Genomic DNA, 21,875 nt, shown 5'->3' with positions numbered 1-21,875 from the left:
TTTGTTACTCAGTACATATGAAAATCACTTAATTTGTTCCAAACTTTTTTGTTCAATATTTAATTTGATTATGTATTGTTTAATTTGAATAAAACAAAATAAAGACTAAGAAGATTCTAGATGGCTGAAGAATGGGTTATTTGGATTACAATCAGCTGTGATAAACAGCCTTTAACACTAGAACTACTACTCTAACTTTGATACCTACCCTCTTTGCTTTCAAGCAGTATATATATATGTATAGAATGCTTTTTTGCTTTACTCCCTGGTATCTATAACACACCAGCTTGATTGGGCCTTCTTTGCCCAACAGGTGCGCCACATTTCCCACTTCTATATATGGGCAAATGAAATTACTAACAATATATAATCTCTTTTTAGTTCTGTATAATGCTACTTTTTGTTTTATTGATTTTGTAAAGATTACTTTTGCTTTGGTTTTTAGTTTTATTTCATTTCTTCCTTTCTGATTTTCTTTACTTTGTTTTGGCCGCAGCATCAGCTGGTTATAACTGTAATTCCCTGTAACAAGTACTAAAGGGATAGTGTAAATAGGTGATGTTACTCTGATGCCATCCTAGGTTATCCAGAAATATTAGTCTAATCATGTGATGTCCAGAAAGAAATCCCTCCAAGAGAATAATCATGAAAAGTCTAAATAAACTCTTAGATTTTTCGTCAGTGCTTGCTTGGAGAAATATTTCTGGCATCAATGTCACATATAAGATATCTTGTGCTATGTTGCTATATCAGCTATCTGTCCACAGGTTGAACATCCTTCACCTTCACACAAAAATGCATGGAAGAAGGTGATCTCCAGTCAGAGGAAAAGGGCTGTAATGGCTTGCTTCAGAATGGTACCGCTCCACAACCTTCCAAGGTGGGTTTATATATATATAACTCCAGTATTCACTAGCTGCTTTTTCTGACTCTGCTAGGGAGAACTTCTCTTCAGCTCGTTTGGTAGGGTGTTAGGTTCAGAGTTTGATCCCGAGAGGAGGCATTGGAAAATAATGATTACCTCTTACAACTACTTTGATATTATACCACGAACTGCCAGCCTGGTATTAATAACCTGGCCTGGTTTCATCAACATTTCCTAGATTAAGGCTTTTCCTAAATATTTCCCATAGGAAAGTGTTAGTGATCATAGCTTCTAAGATCGTGATTCTGACTTTAATGTAACTCATAAATGTACTTCTTTAACTACAGACATAGAGCCATCAACTTGTTTATGAAGTCATACAAGAAACAATGGCTGGATATGGAAGAGAGTGAGAAAAAGGTCCTCATCGAGGATCTCACGGTAAGTCAACTGTACAACATATTTATTGTTCAACTTTAACTCCATTTAAAACAAATTCATAACTAGTAGTTTTCTTTGTTATACTAAATATTTAGATTTCATTTGTGCTTGTAGGAGAAAAACACATTTAGATAATCAAAACCAAAACAGACTTGCATAAAGTTTATTAATGTCTTTAAACATTTGAGATTTTCCTTAGTTTGTGACCTTTGCACTCTGAAGAAATCAGATGATTCTTAAATGTGTGAACGTTGCACTCTGTAGAAATCAGATGATGCCGAAGAAGATGCTGAGAAGAAGGAGACTGATGAGGAGGAGAAACCTGATTCCCTAAAACAGCTGATGACCTGTCTCAGTCGTGCAGCAACCAAAGAACAGCAAGGCAGTCTCCCAGAGGATGAACTCTACATGGCTTACTCCAAAATCATGGCTCAGGTAGCTAATATATAGGTGTTACAGTTCTAAAGCTCTCCTCATGACTCAGGTAGGTGTAACAGTTCTATAGCCCTCCTCATAGCTCAGGTAGGTGTAACAGTTCTATAGCCCTCCTCATGGCTCAGGTAGGTGTAACAGTTCTATAGCTCTCCTCATGGCTCAGGTAGGTGTAACAGTTCTATAGCCCTCCTCATGGCTCAGGTAGGTGTAACAGTTCTATAGCCCTCCTCATAGCTCAGGTAGGTGTTACAGTTCTATAGCCCTCCTCATGGCTCAGGTAGGTGTAACAGTTCTATAGCCCTCCTCATGGCTCAGGTAGGTGTAACAGTTCTATAGCTCTCCTCATGGCTCAGGTAGGTGTAACAGTTCTATAGCCCTCCTCATAGCTCAGGTAGGTGTTACAGTTCTATAGCTCTCCTCATGACTCAGGTAGGTGTTACAGTTCTATAGCTCTCCTCATGGCTCAGGTAGGTGTTACAGTTCTATAGCCCTCCTCATGGCTCAGGTAGGTGTTACAGTTCTATAGCTCTCCTCATGGCTCAGGTAGGTGTTAGTTATATAGTTGAGGAAGACATATTGATGAGGGACCAAGCATGATATGATGATGACTAGTGTAAGCATCTTAAGAGAAGTATCGTCTTTAAGATCAGATATGTGCTACAGGACTTCCTGGAGGGATATGCTATGATCTTAATAATGTGAGGCAAAGATTGGATACCAAGAATGTCTGCATCATTGATTGGATTGGTTCCCATTACAGTGTACCTGGTAAAATACTGCTATGGAACAGAGAGTAATACATGTTAATATGATGATGGCAAAAAAATACAGTGTAGCTACTTGAATTTTTGATTTTTACATATTTTCCATTTTCCATCAGAGTTGCCACTGTGAGGATGAAGATGATGATGATGATGGTGGTGAGGCTGAGGGACCTGGATCATCATTCCAGGTAAGTTTTCCTGTCTAATTAACATTCCTAAGATATTACCTGTTACTCTTCTATCAAGTTCTCTACCTGTAAGTCTGATCATGTTTCTTGTTTCTCCTCTTCCCTCATCGATATCCACTGTAAACAGCATGACACATCTTAAAGGTCATAGGTTAGGGTAGGTGTTTACCTGATAATAATGTAAAGTGCCTACATCCTAGGTAAACACAGCCATTTAACAATGTACAGTCCATATAACTGTAAGCTATACAGTTACCAGGGCACTGTTTCACAAAGCTTCATGAACTTTGTAAGTCTGTTTCACAAATTAAGGTGTTCATAAATTTTTTTGTACTTTGCGACCAAATTGCACATTCTCTCAGTAAAAAATCTCTATAACATGGAGAAAAAGAGGATGTTGCGATGAAAAGTATCTGCTGATTTGGCATTAAGTTACGCAAGATTTTTGATATCAGTTACAAATTTTCGTAAGTTACAAAATTTTTTGAAACCCTGAGAAATTCAAAAATCTGATTTATGCAAAACTTCAAAAATTTGTAAGTTCTGAAGCTTTGTGAAACGATACCCTGTACAAGACATGCAGAAATTCCTGAAACCTGATATTATGTACAGTTGGTTATGGTGAATTATTCGACATTTTAGGCTAGATTGAAATCTTCAGGAATTTGTTACAGTTGCTGTTTATCAATAACAGTAAAAAAAGTCATGGTATTATTTATTGTGATCAGGTGATAGAAATATATACAGGGTGTGCTTGGGTTTTATATGAAAACCTGTAAAAAAAACAGGTAATATTGTGTTTTATATACAGACAGATAAAAAAACAGGGTACTATAAATTTTTTATATAAAGATCGACAGATAAAAACAAAAGGTAATATCTAATTTTTTGATACAGATACAGGTAGTGTTTTATTACACAGACTTGCAGAAACAAACCTAAAAATAATATTATATCCGATGAAACTTTGATATCACCACAGCTGCAAACGGAACATTTAAAGGTAGTAGATCACTGTATCGCAGACACACAGTGTTGTTGGTAGAGTATTTTAGTTTGTAGACAATGTCAATGTATATATAGCCTTGACCTTCATTTGACCTCACCCTGTAGTAACTCCCATACCTACATTCTTTCGTCTTTTCTTGCATCCCTCACTGAACTTTATCTGTACCACTTTCATCCTCTAAGCTAGTCATAGCTGTGTTTCTGATCGTTCTGCAGCAATGTTATATTATTCCACATATCATCTTATTATGACTTTTATGATAAAAAAAAGTCCTGTTCATCTGTTCAAACAATAGTCGAAAGGAATTTTCTTGGAACTTATGCATTAACAGCTATGACAGCTAAGATCTCCTTTGTGCTGTACATCACACTTTGATCCTAGCACTCCTGTTAGAGGTGACAGTTGATTGCAATGGTCGATTAAAGTATATAAGTAGTACCAAATCTCTGCAATACATGTAAATTAGCCAAGTACATGGTGTCAAGCTGCACCGCGTAGTTTCCATAGTTAAATTTAATATCATGGTGTCAAGCTGCACCGAGTAGCTTCCATAGTAAAATTTGATATCATGGTGTTTGTAATCATGTTAAACTGGTAGTATTTATGATATGCTGTGAGTAGTGTTGTTATTCTTTTTGATCTTTCAAGTGGAAATTTATCGAAATGCTTGTTTAGTTAGAAATTTAAATTATAGTTAAATTTGGAATATTGAGAAGGGCCAGTGTTTAAGGTTTACCTGATGCAAGCTGTGTTGTCTGTGGTAAACTAGGTAAACTATAAACGTTTGGGTTATTTCCACAAAACAATACATGTAGGGGAAAGTTTCACAGCTGAAAGACCTTTGCGTACATATTTAGATTAATTTCCCATTTTGCGTAACTTTGCATATTTACAGTTTATAAGTTTTAACATATTTATGTCCTACAGGAACAAGAAATGGAGAAACAGCAGTTGTTGTTCGAGCAGTCACGGTTGGCTGATCGTGGGTCAGCGGAAATGATGCTTCTCTACATCAGTGCTAGTCGAGGTAAGTAGAGAAAATAATTGTGGACCAAATACATAATGAAAATGGAGGTCATGCATGTACATATATATGCAGGCAACTCTTTTGAAACTGTCACCATGAAAAACAATAATTCTATATATTTGAGTCTGTTCAATTTGGCTGTATTTAACAATTTTGCCAGTCTATACACTGATGACATACAGGCAGAAGTTAATGTTACCAATGCATTGTTTAATATTTGGCTACATTTGTTTCCGTACTCATTAATTTGGATTACGGAGATGTCTGGGTACATGTTATGAGTTACTGAGTTAAGGTTGAATGTGACTTTGGTTACAGGTGTGTTCAGTCCAATGGTGGTGGACACAATTGAGCTTGGCATCTCCCTACTTGGAGGAGGTAACGTCGAAGTACAGAAGGTATGACTTTTCTAAATGTATTCACATTAGTTCATATAGTGTTGATTTTTAACTTTCATTGTCTCTGTTGGTGCACTGGAATAAAACCCTACTGGTATGAACAGGTAAAAATGCTGTGATATGGAGTGATATGTTGATACAGTATATTTGAATATTTTGTTTTTAGGTGACTGAACATAGAGAATATGTAGGATTAATTTGTACCACTTTCATGGTTACAGAAAATGCTGAACCACCTAAAGGATAAGAAAGACGTTGGATTTTTCACCTCTATAGCTGGTCTGATGCAGCAGTGTGGGTAGGTCATACACAATGTCACAACACCTCTATAGCTGGTCTGATACAGCAGTATGGGTAGTTCATACACTAGGTCACAACACCTCTATAGCTGGTCTGATACATCAGTGTGGGTAGGTCATACACAATGTCACAACACCTCTATAGCTGGTCTGATACAGCAGTGTGGGTAGGTCATACACTAGGTCACAACACCTCTATAGCTGGTCTGATACAGTAGTGTGGGTAGGTCATACACTAGGTCACAACACCTCTATAGCTGGTCTGATACAGTAGTGTGGGTAGGTCATACACTAGGTCACAACACCTCTATAGCTGATCTGATACACAGTGTGGGTAGGTCATACACAAGGTCACAACACCTCTATAGCTGGTCTGATACACAGTGTGGGTAGGTCATACACAAGGTCACAACACCTCTATAGCTGGTCTGATACAGCAGTGTGGGTAGATCATACACTAGGTCACAACACCTCTATAGCTGGTCTGATACAGTAGTGTGGGTAGGTCATACACTAGGTCACAACACCTCTATAGCTGGTCTGATACAGTAGTGTGGGTAGGTCATACACTAGGTCACAACACCTCTATAGCTGGTCTGATACATCAGTGTGGGTAGGTCATACACAAGGTCACAACACCTCTATAGCTGGTCTGATACAGTAGTGTGGGTAGGTCATACACTAGGTCACAACACCTCTATAGCTGGTCTGATACAGCAGTGTGGGTAGGTCATACACTAGGTCACAACACCTCTATAGCTGGTCTGATACAGCTGTGTGGGTAGGTCATACACTAGGTCACAACACCTCTATAGCTGGTCTGATACACAGTGTGGGTAGGTCATACACTATGTCACAACACCTCTATAGCTGGTCTGATACAGCAGTGTGGGTAGGTCATACACAAGGTCACAACACCTCTATAGCTGGTCTGATACAGCTGTGTGGGTAGGTCATACACTATGTCACAACACCTCTATAGCTGGTCTGATACAGTGTGGGTAGGTCATACACAAGGTCACAACACCTCTATAGCTGGTCTGATACAGTTGTGTGGGTAGGTCATACACTATGTCACAACACCTCTATAGCTGGTCTGATACACAGTGTGCGTAGGTCATACACTATGTCACAACACCTCTATAGCTGGTCTGATACACAGTGTGGGTAGGTCATACACTAGGTCACAACACCTCTATAGCTGGTCTGATACAGTAGTGTGGGTAGGTCATACACTAGGTCACAACACCTCTATAGCTGGTCTGATACACAGTGTGGGTAGGTCATACACTATGTCACAACACCTCTATAGCTGGTCTGATACAGTAGTGTGGGTAGGTCATACACTAGGTCACAACACCTCTATAGCTGGTCTGATACAGCTGTGTGGGTAGGTCATACACTATGTCACAACACCTCTATAGCTGGTCTGATACATCAGTGTGGGTAGGTCATAACATCTGCTTCTCTGTCATCAAGAAACTGTTTCCAATAGTAGATCTTAAGCTTTCTGGATATACATCACCATGAGGTAATGCTATCCCCTGATGTCTGCAAACATTTAATTAAATTGCATTTTTTCTTTCTTCTAATTTCATCACAATTCGAAATCATCCAAAGTCTGATTTGTTTTGACTTGAAATGATAACTTTTAATACGTCTAGACCTTTGCCTCAAAAGAGTTTTTTTTTTTTACTTTTGACTTTTGTCTTTGAAGCTTAACACAATCTTGCTATAGCTGTCGCATATAGTCAATGCAAATCCTTGAATTTGTTATTGCAGGACTTTTTATCCTTTAAATATATTTGTTTACATTTCATTTCAAAATATTTTATTGTCAACACAACAAGTATAAATTTACATTGAATATCGTACAGAATTGGTGTTGGCAAAAGGGATTGGACAACAGGCTCAGCCTATATTAGTCCTTTCCTATTTGTTTACATGCTTTGGATGTACAATTTCTGATCTTACCACTACTGCCAATGTTTCAGTGTCCTTAACCTTGATGCCTTCGAGAGAACCAACAAAGCGGAGGGCCTAGGTGTGAGTTCTGATGCAGGAGCCGGAGAGAAAAATCTCCATGATGCTGAGATAACCATCAAACTTTTCCGCTTCCTCCAACTACTTTGTGAGGGTCACAACCTAGGTAAGGCAGGCTCAGATAGAGTTCTTTATTTCCCAGCTAACAACATAAAACAGTCCATGAAGATGTGACCTATACGGATCATTAACTTACAACATAGTGTTGTTAACTATTAATCCCTACAGACTGATTAGTTGACATTGATCAAGGTCAGAGGTCATCACCCTTTGAGTAATGGGTGGTAGGGAAGTGTAATATTCTGCTTGACTATAGTCAAATTTTGACTTATTTAGTATTCTGATAATGTGTTTTTCTATTTCTACTTCTGTGATGTGTTTACCTGTTTTGATTATTAGAATTTGTTTACCTGTACAGAGTTCCAGAACTACCTGCGGACACAGGCCGGTAACAACACCACAGTCAATGTGGTCATCTGTACAGTGGACTACCTGCTGCGTCTCCAGGAGTCAATAATGGACTTCTACTGGCACTACTCAGGCAAGGATCTCATCGACCAGGCCGGCAAAGAGAACTTCGTACGTGCCATCAAGGTCGCCAAGCAGATGTTCAGGTCGCTGACTGAGTACATACAGGTAGGTAAAGTGATAGGTAATATATACATACAGGTAGGTCAAATAATAGATAATACATACATACAGGTAGTTCAAAAAGCTATTATATCAGGTCGTAGTTAATGAGTTCATACAGGTAAGTGATCATTCAAGGTTGTGAGATCACAGATTTCTCACAAAAAAATCCTACATAAATTGGACCTCCTAATGCTCTTTCTTTATTTCCCTTTTTTTTGGCCAATTCATTGAATTTCTTTATTTCAGCTGTAAATAGTAATTCTTTATTGAGAAAAAAATAACTACCAGTAAATGATGCCATAATGAAGGAGACCTAGATGCATTTTGAAATGGCAGCTTTTGTTTTCTAATGGATGAAAGTTGAGCCAATCAGAATGCAGCACTGATGATGTGATATTTTATTGGCTAACGGATAAAAAAGTTTCCTATCAGAATTAAGCACTGTTGATGTGATATTTTCCAGTCCTTACCATTTCTACACATTGTTTTTGATAGGGTCCCTGTTCTCAGAACCAGCTTGCCCTGGCCCACAGTCGACTGTGGGATGCCGTCGGAGGATTCCTGTACATCTTTGCTCATATGCAGGACAAATTATCAAAGGTAAGTCACAGACCTACTCCTTTATTCCACCATTTCTTACCTCTTAACCAATAATTTTTCCTTCCTTACTTGAGTAGAAAAAATCATTAAAGCCAACATTTTCTGATGTATTGAATTATTGGAGGTTGATATAACATTGGTTACTGGTGTGTTGGTAGGATCCATCACAACTAGAGTTACTGAGGGAGTTCATGAGGCTCCAGAAAGACATGATGATCATGCTGCTGTCCATGCTGGAAGGTAGGTTCTTGTTTGTAATGAGTTAGAAGGTAGGTACAAATGATTCAGGTTCTTGGAAGGCTTAGATGACCTTGAAAATGTTTGAAATGAGTTCTAATGACCTTGATGTTGGTTGGGGTCAAATTATTGGATACTGTAACAGGCTATAAATTATTTACAATCATCGCCTTAGAAAAGGGATTGTTAGTGATCTTGACTAATTGAGAGGGAGTGTAAGTGACCTAGACAAATTTGCCGGATGTTGAGATGACCTTGACAGGCTGGAAGTTAGCTTCAAATGACCGTTGATATGTATTTAAATGTGTTCATGTGTGCTTCTCTTTAGTTAAAAAAGGTTCCAAACGATCAAACAATGAGTCTTTTCTTTGAATGAGAAGTATAATCATATGCTCAAGTATTTTAAACCTTCGATAATTTCTTACACCTATCCTCACAATACTGACTTTTTGACAGGCAATGTGATGAATGGAGCGATCGGTAAACAGATGGTGGACACATTGGTGGAGTCTTCAGGGAACGTAGAGGTTAGTATAATTTTAATAAAAATTATACAGGTATGATATCAATGTACAGGTTAAAGTTACACAGGTATATCATTGTACAGACTAAAGTTATACAGGTATGATATCATTGTAGACTAAAGTTATACAGGTATGATATCATTGTACAGACTAAAGTTACACAGGTATGATATCATTGTACAGACTAAAGTTATACAGGTATGATATCATTGTACAGACTAAAGTTACACAGGTATGATATCATTGTAGACTAAAGTTATACTGGTATGATATCATTGTACAGACTAAAGTTATACAGGTATGATACCATTGTACAGACTAAAGTTATACAGGTATGATATCATTGTACAGACTAAAGTTATACAGGTATGATATCATTGTACAGACTAAAGTTACACAGGTATGATATCATTGTACAGACTAAAGTTACACAGGTATGATATCATTGTAGACTAAAGTTACACAGGTATGATATCATTGTACAGACTAAAGTTATACAGGTATGATATCATTGTACAGACTAAAGTTACACAGGTATGATATCATTGTAGACTAAAGTTACACAGGTATGATATCATTGTACAGACTAAAGTTATACAGGTATGATATCATTGTACAGACTAAAGTTATACAGGTATGATATCATTGTAGACTTAAGTTATACAGGTATGATATCAGTGTACAGACTAAAGTTACACAGGTATGATATCATTGTAGACTAAAGTTACACAGGTATGATATCATTGTACAGACTAAAGTTATACAGGTATGATACCATTGTACAGACTAAAGTTATACAGGTATGATATCATTGTACAGACTAAAGTTATACAGGTATGATATCATTGTACAGACTAAAGTTATACAGGTATGATACCATTGTACAGACTTAAGTTTAGCTTCTACAGGCAAAAATGACTTATATCATCTATATATGGCAGCACAAAATGAGGACATTCAATGAGAAGCTTGTTTACTGTAGTAGTTCCTTACGTTTAGATATAATTGTTAATATCATTCATGACAAAAATAACAGATTGTCCATTTTCTAATTTCAGATGATTCTGAAGTTCTTCGACATTTTCTTGAAGATGAAAGACCTGACGTCTTCAGAAGCCTTCCTGGTAATACTCAAGACCTGATCAGTTTGCTGTCATTAGTCCTGGCTTGTCACCTACTGAATCAGAACATTCATTTGAGAAATTGTATACAGATTCAAATTATACAAAGTTCAATAGTTTTATGCATTTCTATTTAAATTATTACAGTTACAAGGATGAAGTTCATATTTTATAGAATTCTGAGTTTAACTCTCTTACTTCTAATATTTAACAAGCATCAATATTGAAATGATTATCATTTTGAATTTAAACTTTGTAAGAAAATTTAGAAAAATATTCTTCAATGAGCATCATGAAATTATATATTTTTTAAAGGTCTGATAATTGTAACACATGGATGTATTTGTAAATGTTTATTTGTCAAAGTTGTTGGTTGTTTTGCACACTCTATCTGAAATAGACACCCTGGGGCCACATAATATGGTCAATTTGTAGATTTTTGGATTATAAAGAGTTTTGCGATCTATTCTCTTCATTAAGATTGTTCAATAGAAACACAATATATTAACACCTTTCAAACATAAGAGAGTTATAAAGTAGAGTCAAAACTGAACGAAACTGCATCATACAGCTATTTTGTCCTTCTAGGACTCGTCAGTGATGATAATTGGCCTGAAATGTTATTATCAAGGAGGCAACAGAAAAAAATCATAATAGGTGGAAAGAAATTTGAACATCTACATTGGGAGGTGCAGTAGACCCATAATTCAATGAATAAGGTTATTTTAAATATTGGATTTTAAAATACAACTCAAATTATTTGTCAGTTTTCAGAAACCTGTCAACTGAAGAGTGTGGTTTAGATAGAGTGTGTTGTTTGGTGTTGGTCTGGGACCTGGGTGTATGTGTGGCGTTGTACCTGTCAGAGCAGGGGTCATTTTAGTCAAATGTGTTGATTGTATTGGTCCACTTGTAGGAGTTTGACACCAACAAGGACGGTTACATATCTGCTAAAGAGTTCAGGAAAGCTATGGAAGCCCAGAAAATGTACACACGGTCCGTATATCAACTGTTCTGGACATGTGTAATGTGCTCACGCTCTTGTAACACATCACTCTCGTCACACGTGCATACGCTGTAGATAGATACTGTCAATGCGTGCTTGCTTGTCAAGTGGGGAATTCTGTCCAGTCATATCCTTAACAATCACTAACATTGTGAAAGTTAATTCATTACACGGCTACCACTCGATAACAATATTTGGTTAAGCGCAGAGAAAAATCAATAAATTTTCTAGTAAAACTGGTTTGTATTTGGTATGTAAAGATCAGTCCAAATTTGGAGAAATTGATTGTAATTCAATATCTTCACTGTATAGTTAACATGCATGAGGAACTGGAACAGGATTGCCTACTTTAGTAACCTAACTTCTCTTCACAGCTTCTGTTGACTGACTATTATACTTGTATTCTGTCTCTGTACGACACGTCTCTTTATGTCTGCAATAGGAATTTGATGCTAACAAAGATGGTTGGATCTCACCTAAAGAGTTCCGCAAAGCTATGGAGTCTATGAAAGTCTACTCGGAGTAAGTCTGTTAATATAAGAACCTCCCAGCCAGCATGGAATGATGTTTTCCATTCATCACCAGATTTATTTTAGATGCGAGTACTCGCGGAGTGACGCATCTATTATTTTTGTTTCGCCGAAGTTGTCTTAGGACATTTAGTACTAACACTGCACATGATAAGATCGTCCGTTGTCACTTGGACATGTAGGACTAAAATATTTGGATGTTATTATGGTGTCCAGGGATATAAAAATGTAAAAATATATACGAAATAATAAATGACAGTATCACTGAATATTCAACAAAGCACCCTAGCATCTCAGTACTTGTGTGGCTATTCAGAATAATGACTGCTATCTGAAGCAATGTGGCTATTCAGAATAATGACAGCTATCTGAAGCAAAGGGTCACAGATGCACTTGATTTATATAAATACAGAAAGTTCTCGAGTTAGAGATGGTGGTTGTTTAACCATATTCATAATCATAACTTTCTTGTGTGTAATGTTTTATAGAATCAGATATAAAATGCTGTATAGAATAATACCTCAAATTTAATTGTGGGGGTAAAAAACCAAGAATGCCAAGTTCATTTACGAAGATTTATTTGTTGACTTCTAAGTGTATCGTTTTCTGGGATAATAAAGCCTGTTGTACATGTAGGCCTTGAAAGGTCTTTTCAGAATATTTCATTCATATTACATTCCCTTACATCTTAGCTCTTAGATCCAATATTCCGTCACGCGATATCATTATCCCATGTATTATGATAAGACTTACTCGTATATCGTGATAAAACTCATGTGCAGCTCTCTTGTCGACATTTCTTGTTTTATTTTAATATTTAGATTACATTACACAGAACAAAAACCTGAGTTTTTTATAGATTTTAAAACTAAAATCTAACTGATAGTGTTTTTTGTTGATTCCTTCTCTAATGTTTTTATCACTGACTAATGTTTTTCTTCTACCATGATGCTTTTCTCTTTCTTACTTTTGAAGAAAGGACACTTTTTCACTTCTTCCTCTCAACTTGTGCGTGCTGTGTATAGGGAGAGACTGTCGTTGACTTGTTGCATGAAGATATGTATGACAAAAGCATGTTAGATTTACAAATGATATTTCATACTTTGTACCTCGTATTTTATATTTATTCCTAATTCTATTAATCAACAATAGAAATCATATTTTTTCGCTACATATGCATCAAAATTACAAAAATAGCATGATATAAAGTTTTGGCTATAAGGCATATTAAGTTAGTTATTCATTGCTATGTACTAAGCATTATCAATATGTATCAATCTTTGTATACATGACTCTCGTCAACTTAATCAAACTGCATGAATTAGTGTTTTTCCATTAATTTGATAGTGGTATGTCTATACATTGCTAGTAGTATGTCTTTTTACCTTGTAGATCATAGGTAGACATTTTTATTATTACCATTTTTGACTTAATGAGTATCCCATCCCTTACACCTTCCCTGTATTATTTTCCTGGTCTGGGGCATCTCATATCCCTTAAATATGCATATATATATCCTTTTTGGGGCAGTTGCCTGGAACTGACCGTAGGCTGGTGGTTTTTCTCCGGGTACTCAGGCTTTCCTCAACCTCCAAAACCTGGCACATCCTTAAATGACCCTGGCTGTTAATAGGACGTTACAGGAAATAAACCAAACCAAACCCCAATAACTAATTACCTGTAGTGGACTTACTAGGTTGAAAATGGTAAATCAGTAAAAATATTTGTGTGTATATATTTATAGCGGCTTTTAGCATGCCTAGTTATATATATTGTATAGCTGATGAGACTACAGTTAATGGTTGAATACAGTTTATATATATTAGTCGGAAAGTATATTACAAATATATTTCCTTCGTAATTCATTATTGTATGACTTCATACGATTTCATACACAAACCTGATTTCACTATCGCTTGAACTCTGCACTACCTGCTTATCAGTGTATGCACAACTTGAAGGCTTGTTTAACAAAAGCTACAATCTGGACTGATTTGGCAAGATTGTACTAAAGTAAGAATCTAATAAAGGAATGGTATCATTTTGTTCCATCGACAGAGAAACAACAAATAAAAGAAGATATTACAAGTGTATGAACAAGCCTCCTATATCACAACATTACATCATAATCTATCGCAGTGTTATACATCGATTGATTTTTTGATGAAATGTAGATTATCTGTGTGTTTTGTATATAGCTATAAAATGACCTTGTTTGACCTTTGTCTAGAGAGGAGATCGAATACATCATGATGTGCGTAGATGCAAACCAGGACGGCAAGGTAGACTTCAACGAGTTCACAGACCGCTTCCACAATCCTGCCAAAGACATCGGCTTCACCATGGCCGTGCTGCTCACCAACCTGTCAGAGCACATGCCCAACGACCCACGTCTGGAGCGCTTCCTGGAGAAGGCTCGTAGTGTACTGGATTACTTCGAGCCATTCCTTGGGAGGATTGAGATCATGGGTAGTGCCAACAGGATTGAGCGTGTCTACTTTGAGATCACACAATCACACATTGACCAATGGGAGAAACCACAAATCAAGGTAAATATAAAAATTAATTTTTACAAAAATTACCAATGTATTTCAGTCTAGTAGTATCATAAATTATCAGGGGTTTATTTAATTCGACTAACAATACATCCCAAATACATAGGGATGTCAGTGACCAAAGCACATACAGCCTCGGTAGAATTAAGTTAGTTTACTACCTTCATGACTCCACCTATTTTCGCATCAGTAGGTGATCCAGTTACCATTGTTGTTAATAGATGCTGTATACATATAGGTTCAATAGTAGTAAAGACAATTGTGAGTTAATAAAAGTTAATTTATTTCATCCCTTTAGGAGTCCAAGCGTTCCTTCCTCCATAGCGTGGTCAATGATGGAGGCGACAAGGAGAAGCTGGAGAGCTTCGTCAACTTCTGTGAGGACACCATCTTTGAGGTAATTTTGAGAGCAAATACTGTTAAAAAAACTACCTGATTATTAAAAAAAACATTATATAGAGGTATATATTAAATATCTGTCTATTTATTCCATATAACATAAAAATATAAACACAAAAGTACTTAAGATTTTTGCTTAATATGTTATCTGTTTTGATTCCTAGATGCAACATGCCACAAGCATCAGTGCTGAAGAGCAAAGGATTGCTTCCCTTAGAAGTGGGGTGGGAGCTGAGGGAGGAGGTGGAGGGTAGGTTGACCTTGAAATTCTTGTGTTACATGTATACATATGTGTTTTAGTCTGATTTAGAATCATGATGTCCAATTTTAAGCAAAATTAAATCAAATATACATAGTAATCTAAAATCTACATGCTATTGAAAAACTAAAAGTTATCAGGTGAAAATGCACCAAAACAGGAACAAAAAATGTATTGTTCCTCTTCAAAGAATAAATGAGGAATGAGTGTGAAACTACAATAACTTGAGCTTGAACATTTGTGCCTCACTGTCTGATTTCCTAATCAAAGGATGCTGGAGCCGTTGAAGATGGGATACAGATTCCTGATGGATGGGCTGTTTACAATGCTATCCTTCTTCACCTGGACGAATCTCAAGTCAGGCTACAAGATGTACAGGAGTATGTCCTACTGGCAACTGTTCAAGGCTCTCATCAAACTCAACTTCAAAATCTTCTTCACGCTCCTTACATTCCTCTTCCATGTATTCTGGTGAGTTTCGTCTTTTTTATGCTTCCGCCATAAATTGAGGGGCATATAGTGTTACCTATGTCTGTCCCATCCTGTCCCGTCCCAATACAATGTAACAAGCTAATCTCAGGAACTGCTGATGCGATCGTCACCAAACTGTATTTTGAGTGTCAAATGGCAGCGGGGGCAGTTATGTCTTACAGATATTTTCTAGTTATTGCCAAAGTTGATCATGTTTACGAGCTGATTAGTCAATGCTGAGAGAACAAGATTGGAATATTGTGATTTGCTCTCCCTGATTTGACCTAGATTTGTATGACAGATGTTGTCATGACCTAGATTTGTATGGCGGGTGTCGTCATGACCTAGATTTGTATGGAGGGTATCACCATGACCTAGATTTGTATGGTGGATGTCGCCGTGACCTAGATTTGTGAAGCTAGTATCGTCGATGAAGCAGAAGACGCTTACTCTCCAGGAACACCTGGTCTTACCCTCTTTGTACTTTTTCAGCGGTCTCAGTACAATATTTTCATATTAATGTGTCATTCTGTGTTGTTTTTATTTCAACTATTGAGTTCTGTACTGACACAAGCAGTCTTTGAACAGAAAAAAAACAGTCTCCTAATTACCAAAGGATAATAGAATCAATGTGCTTATTCTCATCTTTTTTCTGGAAGGTCTGATGGTATGAATTCTGTTACAGGACGTTACTGAAGTTTGTTGCTAACATGATGATGGGTGAGAAGAGTGTAGAACCGACAGCGCCCCAGGGTCCAAAGATACTGGCCCTACCTGCCCCGGAGCCAAAGGAACCGCCTAAAACACCCATCATTGTACCACCAGTCGAGATAGAAACAGCTGAACCTGTTAGAGCATTCGGCGTAGCAATCTCAACGGAAGATGGTGAATCCACGTAAGTCCATTCGCGTATTTGACAAATTCTTACAAATCTGTTATTATTATGGCATTAAGTGCAACTTGCCATATTTAAATGAAATGTTTAACATACTATTTTACTGCTAGAACTTTGCAGCATATCCTTTTGTAAGCAGTTTTTCGGGAGAAATAAAGTATTCTATAATTATGTTTTATACTGAATTGCATTTGCAGAATTCAGTTGGACTCTGACGCCACAACTCAACCCAGTGCGGACGCCACAACAGAAGGACCTGTTTCAGGAGCTCCACATGAGGATCCAGTTACCACAACAAAGGATGCACAAGCCACTGATCAACAGTCCTTCCTAACTGCAGAGATGGCCAAGTAGGTGTCTAATCTCAGTAGCTTCATTGGTTGCGTTTTCTTCACCGATACAACTCTGCCTATTGCTTGGTTTTGTCTCACTTATGATAATCTGTTGTCTGGAAGGGTCTCTTATAGATACAGGTGTTATAATTGGTATTAAGTCATAAACAAACTGGGCAAACTAGTTCTGAACAAACGGACCCTGGTCAGTACAGATATGATACCTGTTGTGAAATTGGACAGGGCTGTACACTGGTGGCCAGGCAGTTCAAACGATTAGAATGTCCATCTAGTGTCTGGAGGTCTCAGTCTAGTCGCTGCATTTTCCTCTCCTGTTACAATACCAAACAGCGATGTATACACGTATACCGTTAAGGTATACATTGTATATATAACATAAGAGAATTCAGTGTGTTTATAGTTGCTGACAAATAAAGTTTAATTTTGTAACATTCGCACAAGTTTTAATGTATTTAATACCATGGTTGTGTTTCAGGGCTGCCTATGGTAGTACAACGCCTCCACCAGCTGACGAAGATGATATCCCCTATGAAACCAAAGGATTTGACTACGGAAAATATGTGCTGGTAAGGATGTTAACATGTAGTCACCCTGGCTGTAGATATACTGCTTGTACAACTGACACTGCCTGGATATATCGTAAACTAACTAAAACTCTGGCCGGGTAATCGGTCCTAGACGGAAGTAAATAGGTACTGACTAATGATTTCGTTTACACATGGTAGTGTGTGGTGTATGGAAGGAGACTTCATTTTGTAACAAAAGGTAATATTTACATTTACATGTACATGTATATTAAAAAACTGTATAGAATAGAAGTAAAGTATTTCTTGTGTAACCACGATTCTTATGTTATTTTTGAGGTCAAGTTTTTTTCTTGCTTTTCTTCCCATTCTTTTTTTCAATTTTCATCAATTTGCAGTAAAAAAAATGGACGCAATTACACGCATTAACCTAGTAGCAATTATATCAGAAAAAAATTCTAAACAGTATTGATGTAAAAGTGGAGATTTCTTTTATTCTCTCTTAAAAGCTTATCTGATTAAAAATATTTTCATTTTTCAATCACTTAAGCAATTATTAACCTATTTATACACAACAATGTATTTTATTTATTTTTTAATCAAAGTTTTAATATGAAATATCCACTTTTACAATAGATTGAATGAATATATTAGAAAACTAATTTTAGTAGTGATTAACAGTAGTCAATCATATGTGCTAACACGTAACACACCACTGTCTTATGTATACTGATGGAATGTGTGAATGTTTACGACTGATGACTAAATGGAGGCGTGGATGTTGATGATGTGGTACTCATCGCTGGCTGTGGTTTAACATTACATAGTTGTTTTGCTGATTTTTATTTAAATTTTGAAATATTTTATTATTTTTATTTTTCAGTACATTATGGTAATTGAGATGCCACACATATATATGGTTACCACTAACGGTTTTGCTCCCAATAAGTGACACTAACTGTCTGTGTGTATTATTCTTTGTTCTACGTATGATTTTGTACACACAATGTATTTATAAAACATGCTCCTTTTGTAGCGAATTACTCCTGAATCATCATTTTACATAATAACAATTTTACACCATTACCTAAATCATGTAATCACTTGGTGTCGAGAGTCGTGCTAGACCTCCTAATTTGGATGTACACTTGTAGACACCCTATTTTTTACAGGAAGGTTATCAATCAAACGTCTTTGCTGTTCTAAATTTCAGAAAAAATGTTTCTCCACCAGAGAATAGATTGAAGTATATTTTAAGGTATAAGCTTGTCAAGAGGAGGTCTACAAATCAATTTACTTCTATAAGGGTTGATAATGGAATGCCCAATCCACCTCATGGGAATTTCAAAAAAGTTGACGAGTCTGCAGTTTACATTAGAAATATTTTCATTCTCTGACTGGAGATGTCATTTTTAGATTTTTCATTGGATCTAACATGCAAACCTAAAATAACCAAAGATGAACACAAACCAAAAGTCATAATTTAATCTAAAAATTAACAGTCATAATTGCCCTGTATATATAGAGATCATTGGTCATAATAATTGTTTGTTTTTAAGTTAAACCTTGATTATTTCTCTTCCTTTTTTGTTTTATTAATATTAACAGTTGTTTTGAGTTAACATTTTTTTCTGATTTGGATTAACCATTTATTTTGTTATGTATATATTATATCTACTAATACAATTTTCATGTGTCAGGATATTATGTGGTACACTGTGTCATTCTGTTGCTGTCCGTCCATTTGTCCACACTTTGGTCACCACAAAATAAATAAAAAAAAAAAAAAAATCTTTTATGCAAAAATTTGTATTTCTCCCAGCAAAATGTCCGCCAGAGTTAATGAACTCTGGAATCAGTTCCCAAACAATCTGGTGTCCTCACAATGGTGTGATGGACATTAATTCTTCTGTACAGCTTTCATATGAGTAATTATAATCTCTATGAAAAGAAAAGAAAGAAGAAAAGAAAAGGGTTAAGTAACATGATATACATAAATATACTGTACTGAAATGCAAACAAGACAACCACATAACACATCTTACATACAACGCTTCCTACTGGTCCATCCAGAGGTCAAATGATGAATTTCATATCAAACAAAAACGAGCATAACGCTTAAACTTTCAGGACAGCACCACACATCACCTGTAAGGCAGAAATGTTGGATCAGAGATCATTTTATGGCTTAAAAACTAGATTTTAAATATTTTCAAAATCAAAATTTTAGTTGGATTAAAACTTTATCTTTAATGAGCTAACTGTGATACCTGCATGGTTTCATCAATTGGAAGGTTTCACTGTGCTGACAGGTACATGTATGTCATATTTTGTGTATGACTGACCTCTGACCTATATCATTTGAATAAATTCATTGATTGGACAATATGTGTATCCTACATTTGTGATGATTTGTATAGTCCTTCCGTTGCATGAGCAAAGGTTGGTTTGGGCAGAAAAATTATAGTTTATTACTCTTAAGATACACATGGCAAGATGTACACTATTTAAATAGAAATAATTGGATTTGAAATAATTGGATTTTTAGCAGTTTTTAAGAAACTGATTAATGTTCAATTATGAATGAATAGGCAAAGAATGAGGTTAAAGTAATGCAGTTACTATGAGAAAAAAATCTGTTGGACTTGGGTGCTCAATTTAATTCCAGTGTATTCTGTTTTTTAAGTTCCTTGACAGACACGGTCTATGAAACAAAAATGAAAGAATGTGAACCTCTCCAGCGGTTTCTTGAATGGAGATTCTGGTTAAGTCTGAGGAAGGAAGATTTTGGATGTATATATCATATATATCAACTCGGTTCTTATTCTTCTTTCAGAGCTTGTTTGCAAGGAACTTCTACAACTTCAAATATATTGCCCTTGCACTGGCTTTTGGTATCAATGTCATGCTACTCTCCTACAAGGTAAGGAAATGTACACTGTTAAATGATTATATCAGACTATTTGTTGTAAAGTAAATAAAGTTTTCATTGATAATTAATGATGATAACAGTTCATAATTTTACTCAATACCTTAAAACACTGTATATCTGAGATCCACACATCTGAACATTCAGTTCTCAAAACTATTGTCTTGTCCTCACACGATGAGTTAATCTTTGTTTCAAAATCACTTAACCAAACATCTGAATAAATCACATATCCCACAAACATTTTGGATACTTAGCATAAAAACACAAGTATGTATGATAAATTTTAAACTGTAATTTCTGCTACAGGTACACCAAGTTCATCACGAGGCTGTAGGTGACCTAGAAGAAGCGGTGAACGGTACAGAGGCAGAGGATGATGATGATGAGTACATATCCATGGAAGGTGAAGTGAACTGGAGAGAACCCTTGATGTTAGGTCTGGCCTTGTTCCATACACTCACAGCCTTCTCAATGCTCATAGCCTACTACTGTCTCAAAGTACCTCTAGTCATCTTCAAACGTGAGAAGGATATCGCTCGTAATCTGGAGTTTGAGGGGATGTGGATTGCTGAACAGCCAGGTGAAGAAGACATCAAAGGACGATGGGACAAACTGGTTCTCAGTACCTGTTCCTTCCCCGAGAGCTACTGGGACAAGTTCGTCAAGAAAAAGGTAAAATATTGCTACTTATGTAGTGATTAAGACCAAATTCAGGCTATCAGTGAAGTAATAAAAGATAATTAATTTTACAATCAAGAAGGTTAAATATTGCTATTTATTTAAGGTGAATATAAACTTAAGGCCAGTATTGTGGTATTTTAAATAAAAAAGATTTGATTTTGCAATAGTCAGTCACATTTTTCAAAGTTTTTTTTTAATGACACCAGTGAAAAAAATATAAATGTTATTTCAATTGTAACTTACTTTAATGGTACATGTGTTAATGATACTGTCAAAGTCATTGATAAATTCTATGCACAGATTCTGAACGGTTAATTGTATTTTCACTATACCTGTAGGTGCGCGCCCGCTATGCTGACCAGTACGACTACGAAGCCATAAGTAACCTCTTGGGAATGGATAAGGGTGACTCCATCAAAATTGGCGAACAGCAAAGCTCCAGCATCCTCCCAGCATTGTATGTATGATTAAAATGCCATAAAGTCATTTATATCATTCTTCCAGCTATATGTGTGTATGTTTTATATAACAATATCTTGACAAGTGCACACCATTGTTGATATAATCAAAAAATATCATAATAAGAAAATTTACAATATTCACTGTAGAATTGTGTGCTGTTGGCTTAAAATTTTCCGGAGGAAAACATTTTAACTTTATTCACAGGGCAGATCTTTAAGGTCTTA

General features: G+C 36.2%; 1 protein-coding gene across 1 annotated transcript in view; it reads left to right on the top strand.

Moving 5' to 3' along the window:
* Positions 1–21,875, top strand: part of LOC117323648 (ryanodine receptor-like) — a 170,788-nt gene that overhangs the window by 141,604 nt on the left and 7,309 nt on the right. Inside the window, 25 exon segments of the mRNA XM_033878977.1 lie at positions 768–880; positions 1,213–1,306; positions 1,571–1,741; positions 2,622–2,693; positions 4,630–4,729; positions 5,048–5,127; positions 5,349–5,425; positions 7,421–7,575; positions 7,888–8,105; positions 8,598–8,702; positions 8,861–8,942; positions 9,396–9,466; positions 10,522–10,587; positions 12,033–12,112; positions 14,351–14,669; positions 14,974–15,072; positions 15,239–15,324; positions 15,604–15,804; positions 16,490–16,699; positions 16,897–17,049; positions 17,528–17,618; positions 18,460–18,468; positions 20,413–20,499; positions 20,815–21,180; positions 21,528–21,646. Of these exon segments, the coding sequence (XP_033734868.1) occupies positions 768–880; positions 1,213–1,306; positions 1,571–1,741; positions 2,622–2,693; positions 4,630–4,729; positions 5,048–5,127; positions 5,349–5,425; positions 7,421–7,575; positions 7,888–8,105; positions 8,598–8,702; positions 8,861–8,942; positions 9,396–9,466; positions 10,522–10,587; positions 12,033–12,112; positions 14,351–14,669; positions 14,974–15,072; positions 15,239–15,324; positions 15,604–15,804; positions 16,490–16,699; positions 16,897–17,049; positions 17,528–17,618; positions 18,460–18,468; positions 20,413–20,499; positions 20,815–21,180; positions 21,528–21,646 (3,224 nt within the window).

Source organism: Pecten maximus, chromosome 3 (assembly GCF_902652985.1).
Source record: "Pecten maximus chromosome 3, xPecMax1.1, whole genome shotgun sequence".
Lineage (NCBI taxonomy): Eukaryota > Metazoa > Mollusca > Bivalvia > Pectinida > Pectinidae > Pecten > Pecten maximus.
The sequence above is the reverse complement of the archived record's forward strand: the minus strand, read 5'-3'. Positions and strand labels throughout refer to the sequence as shown.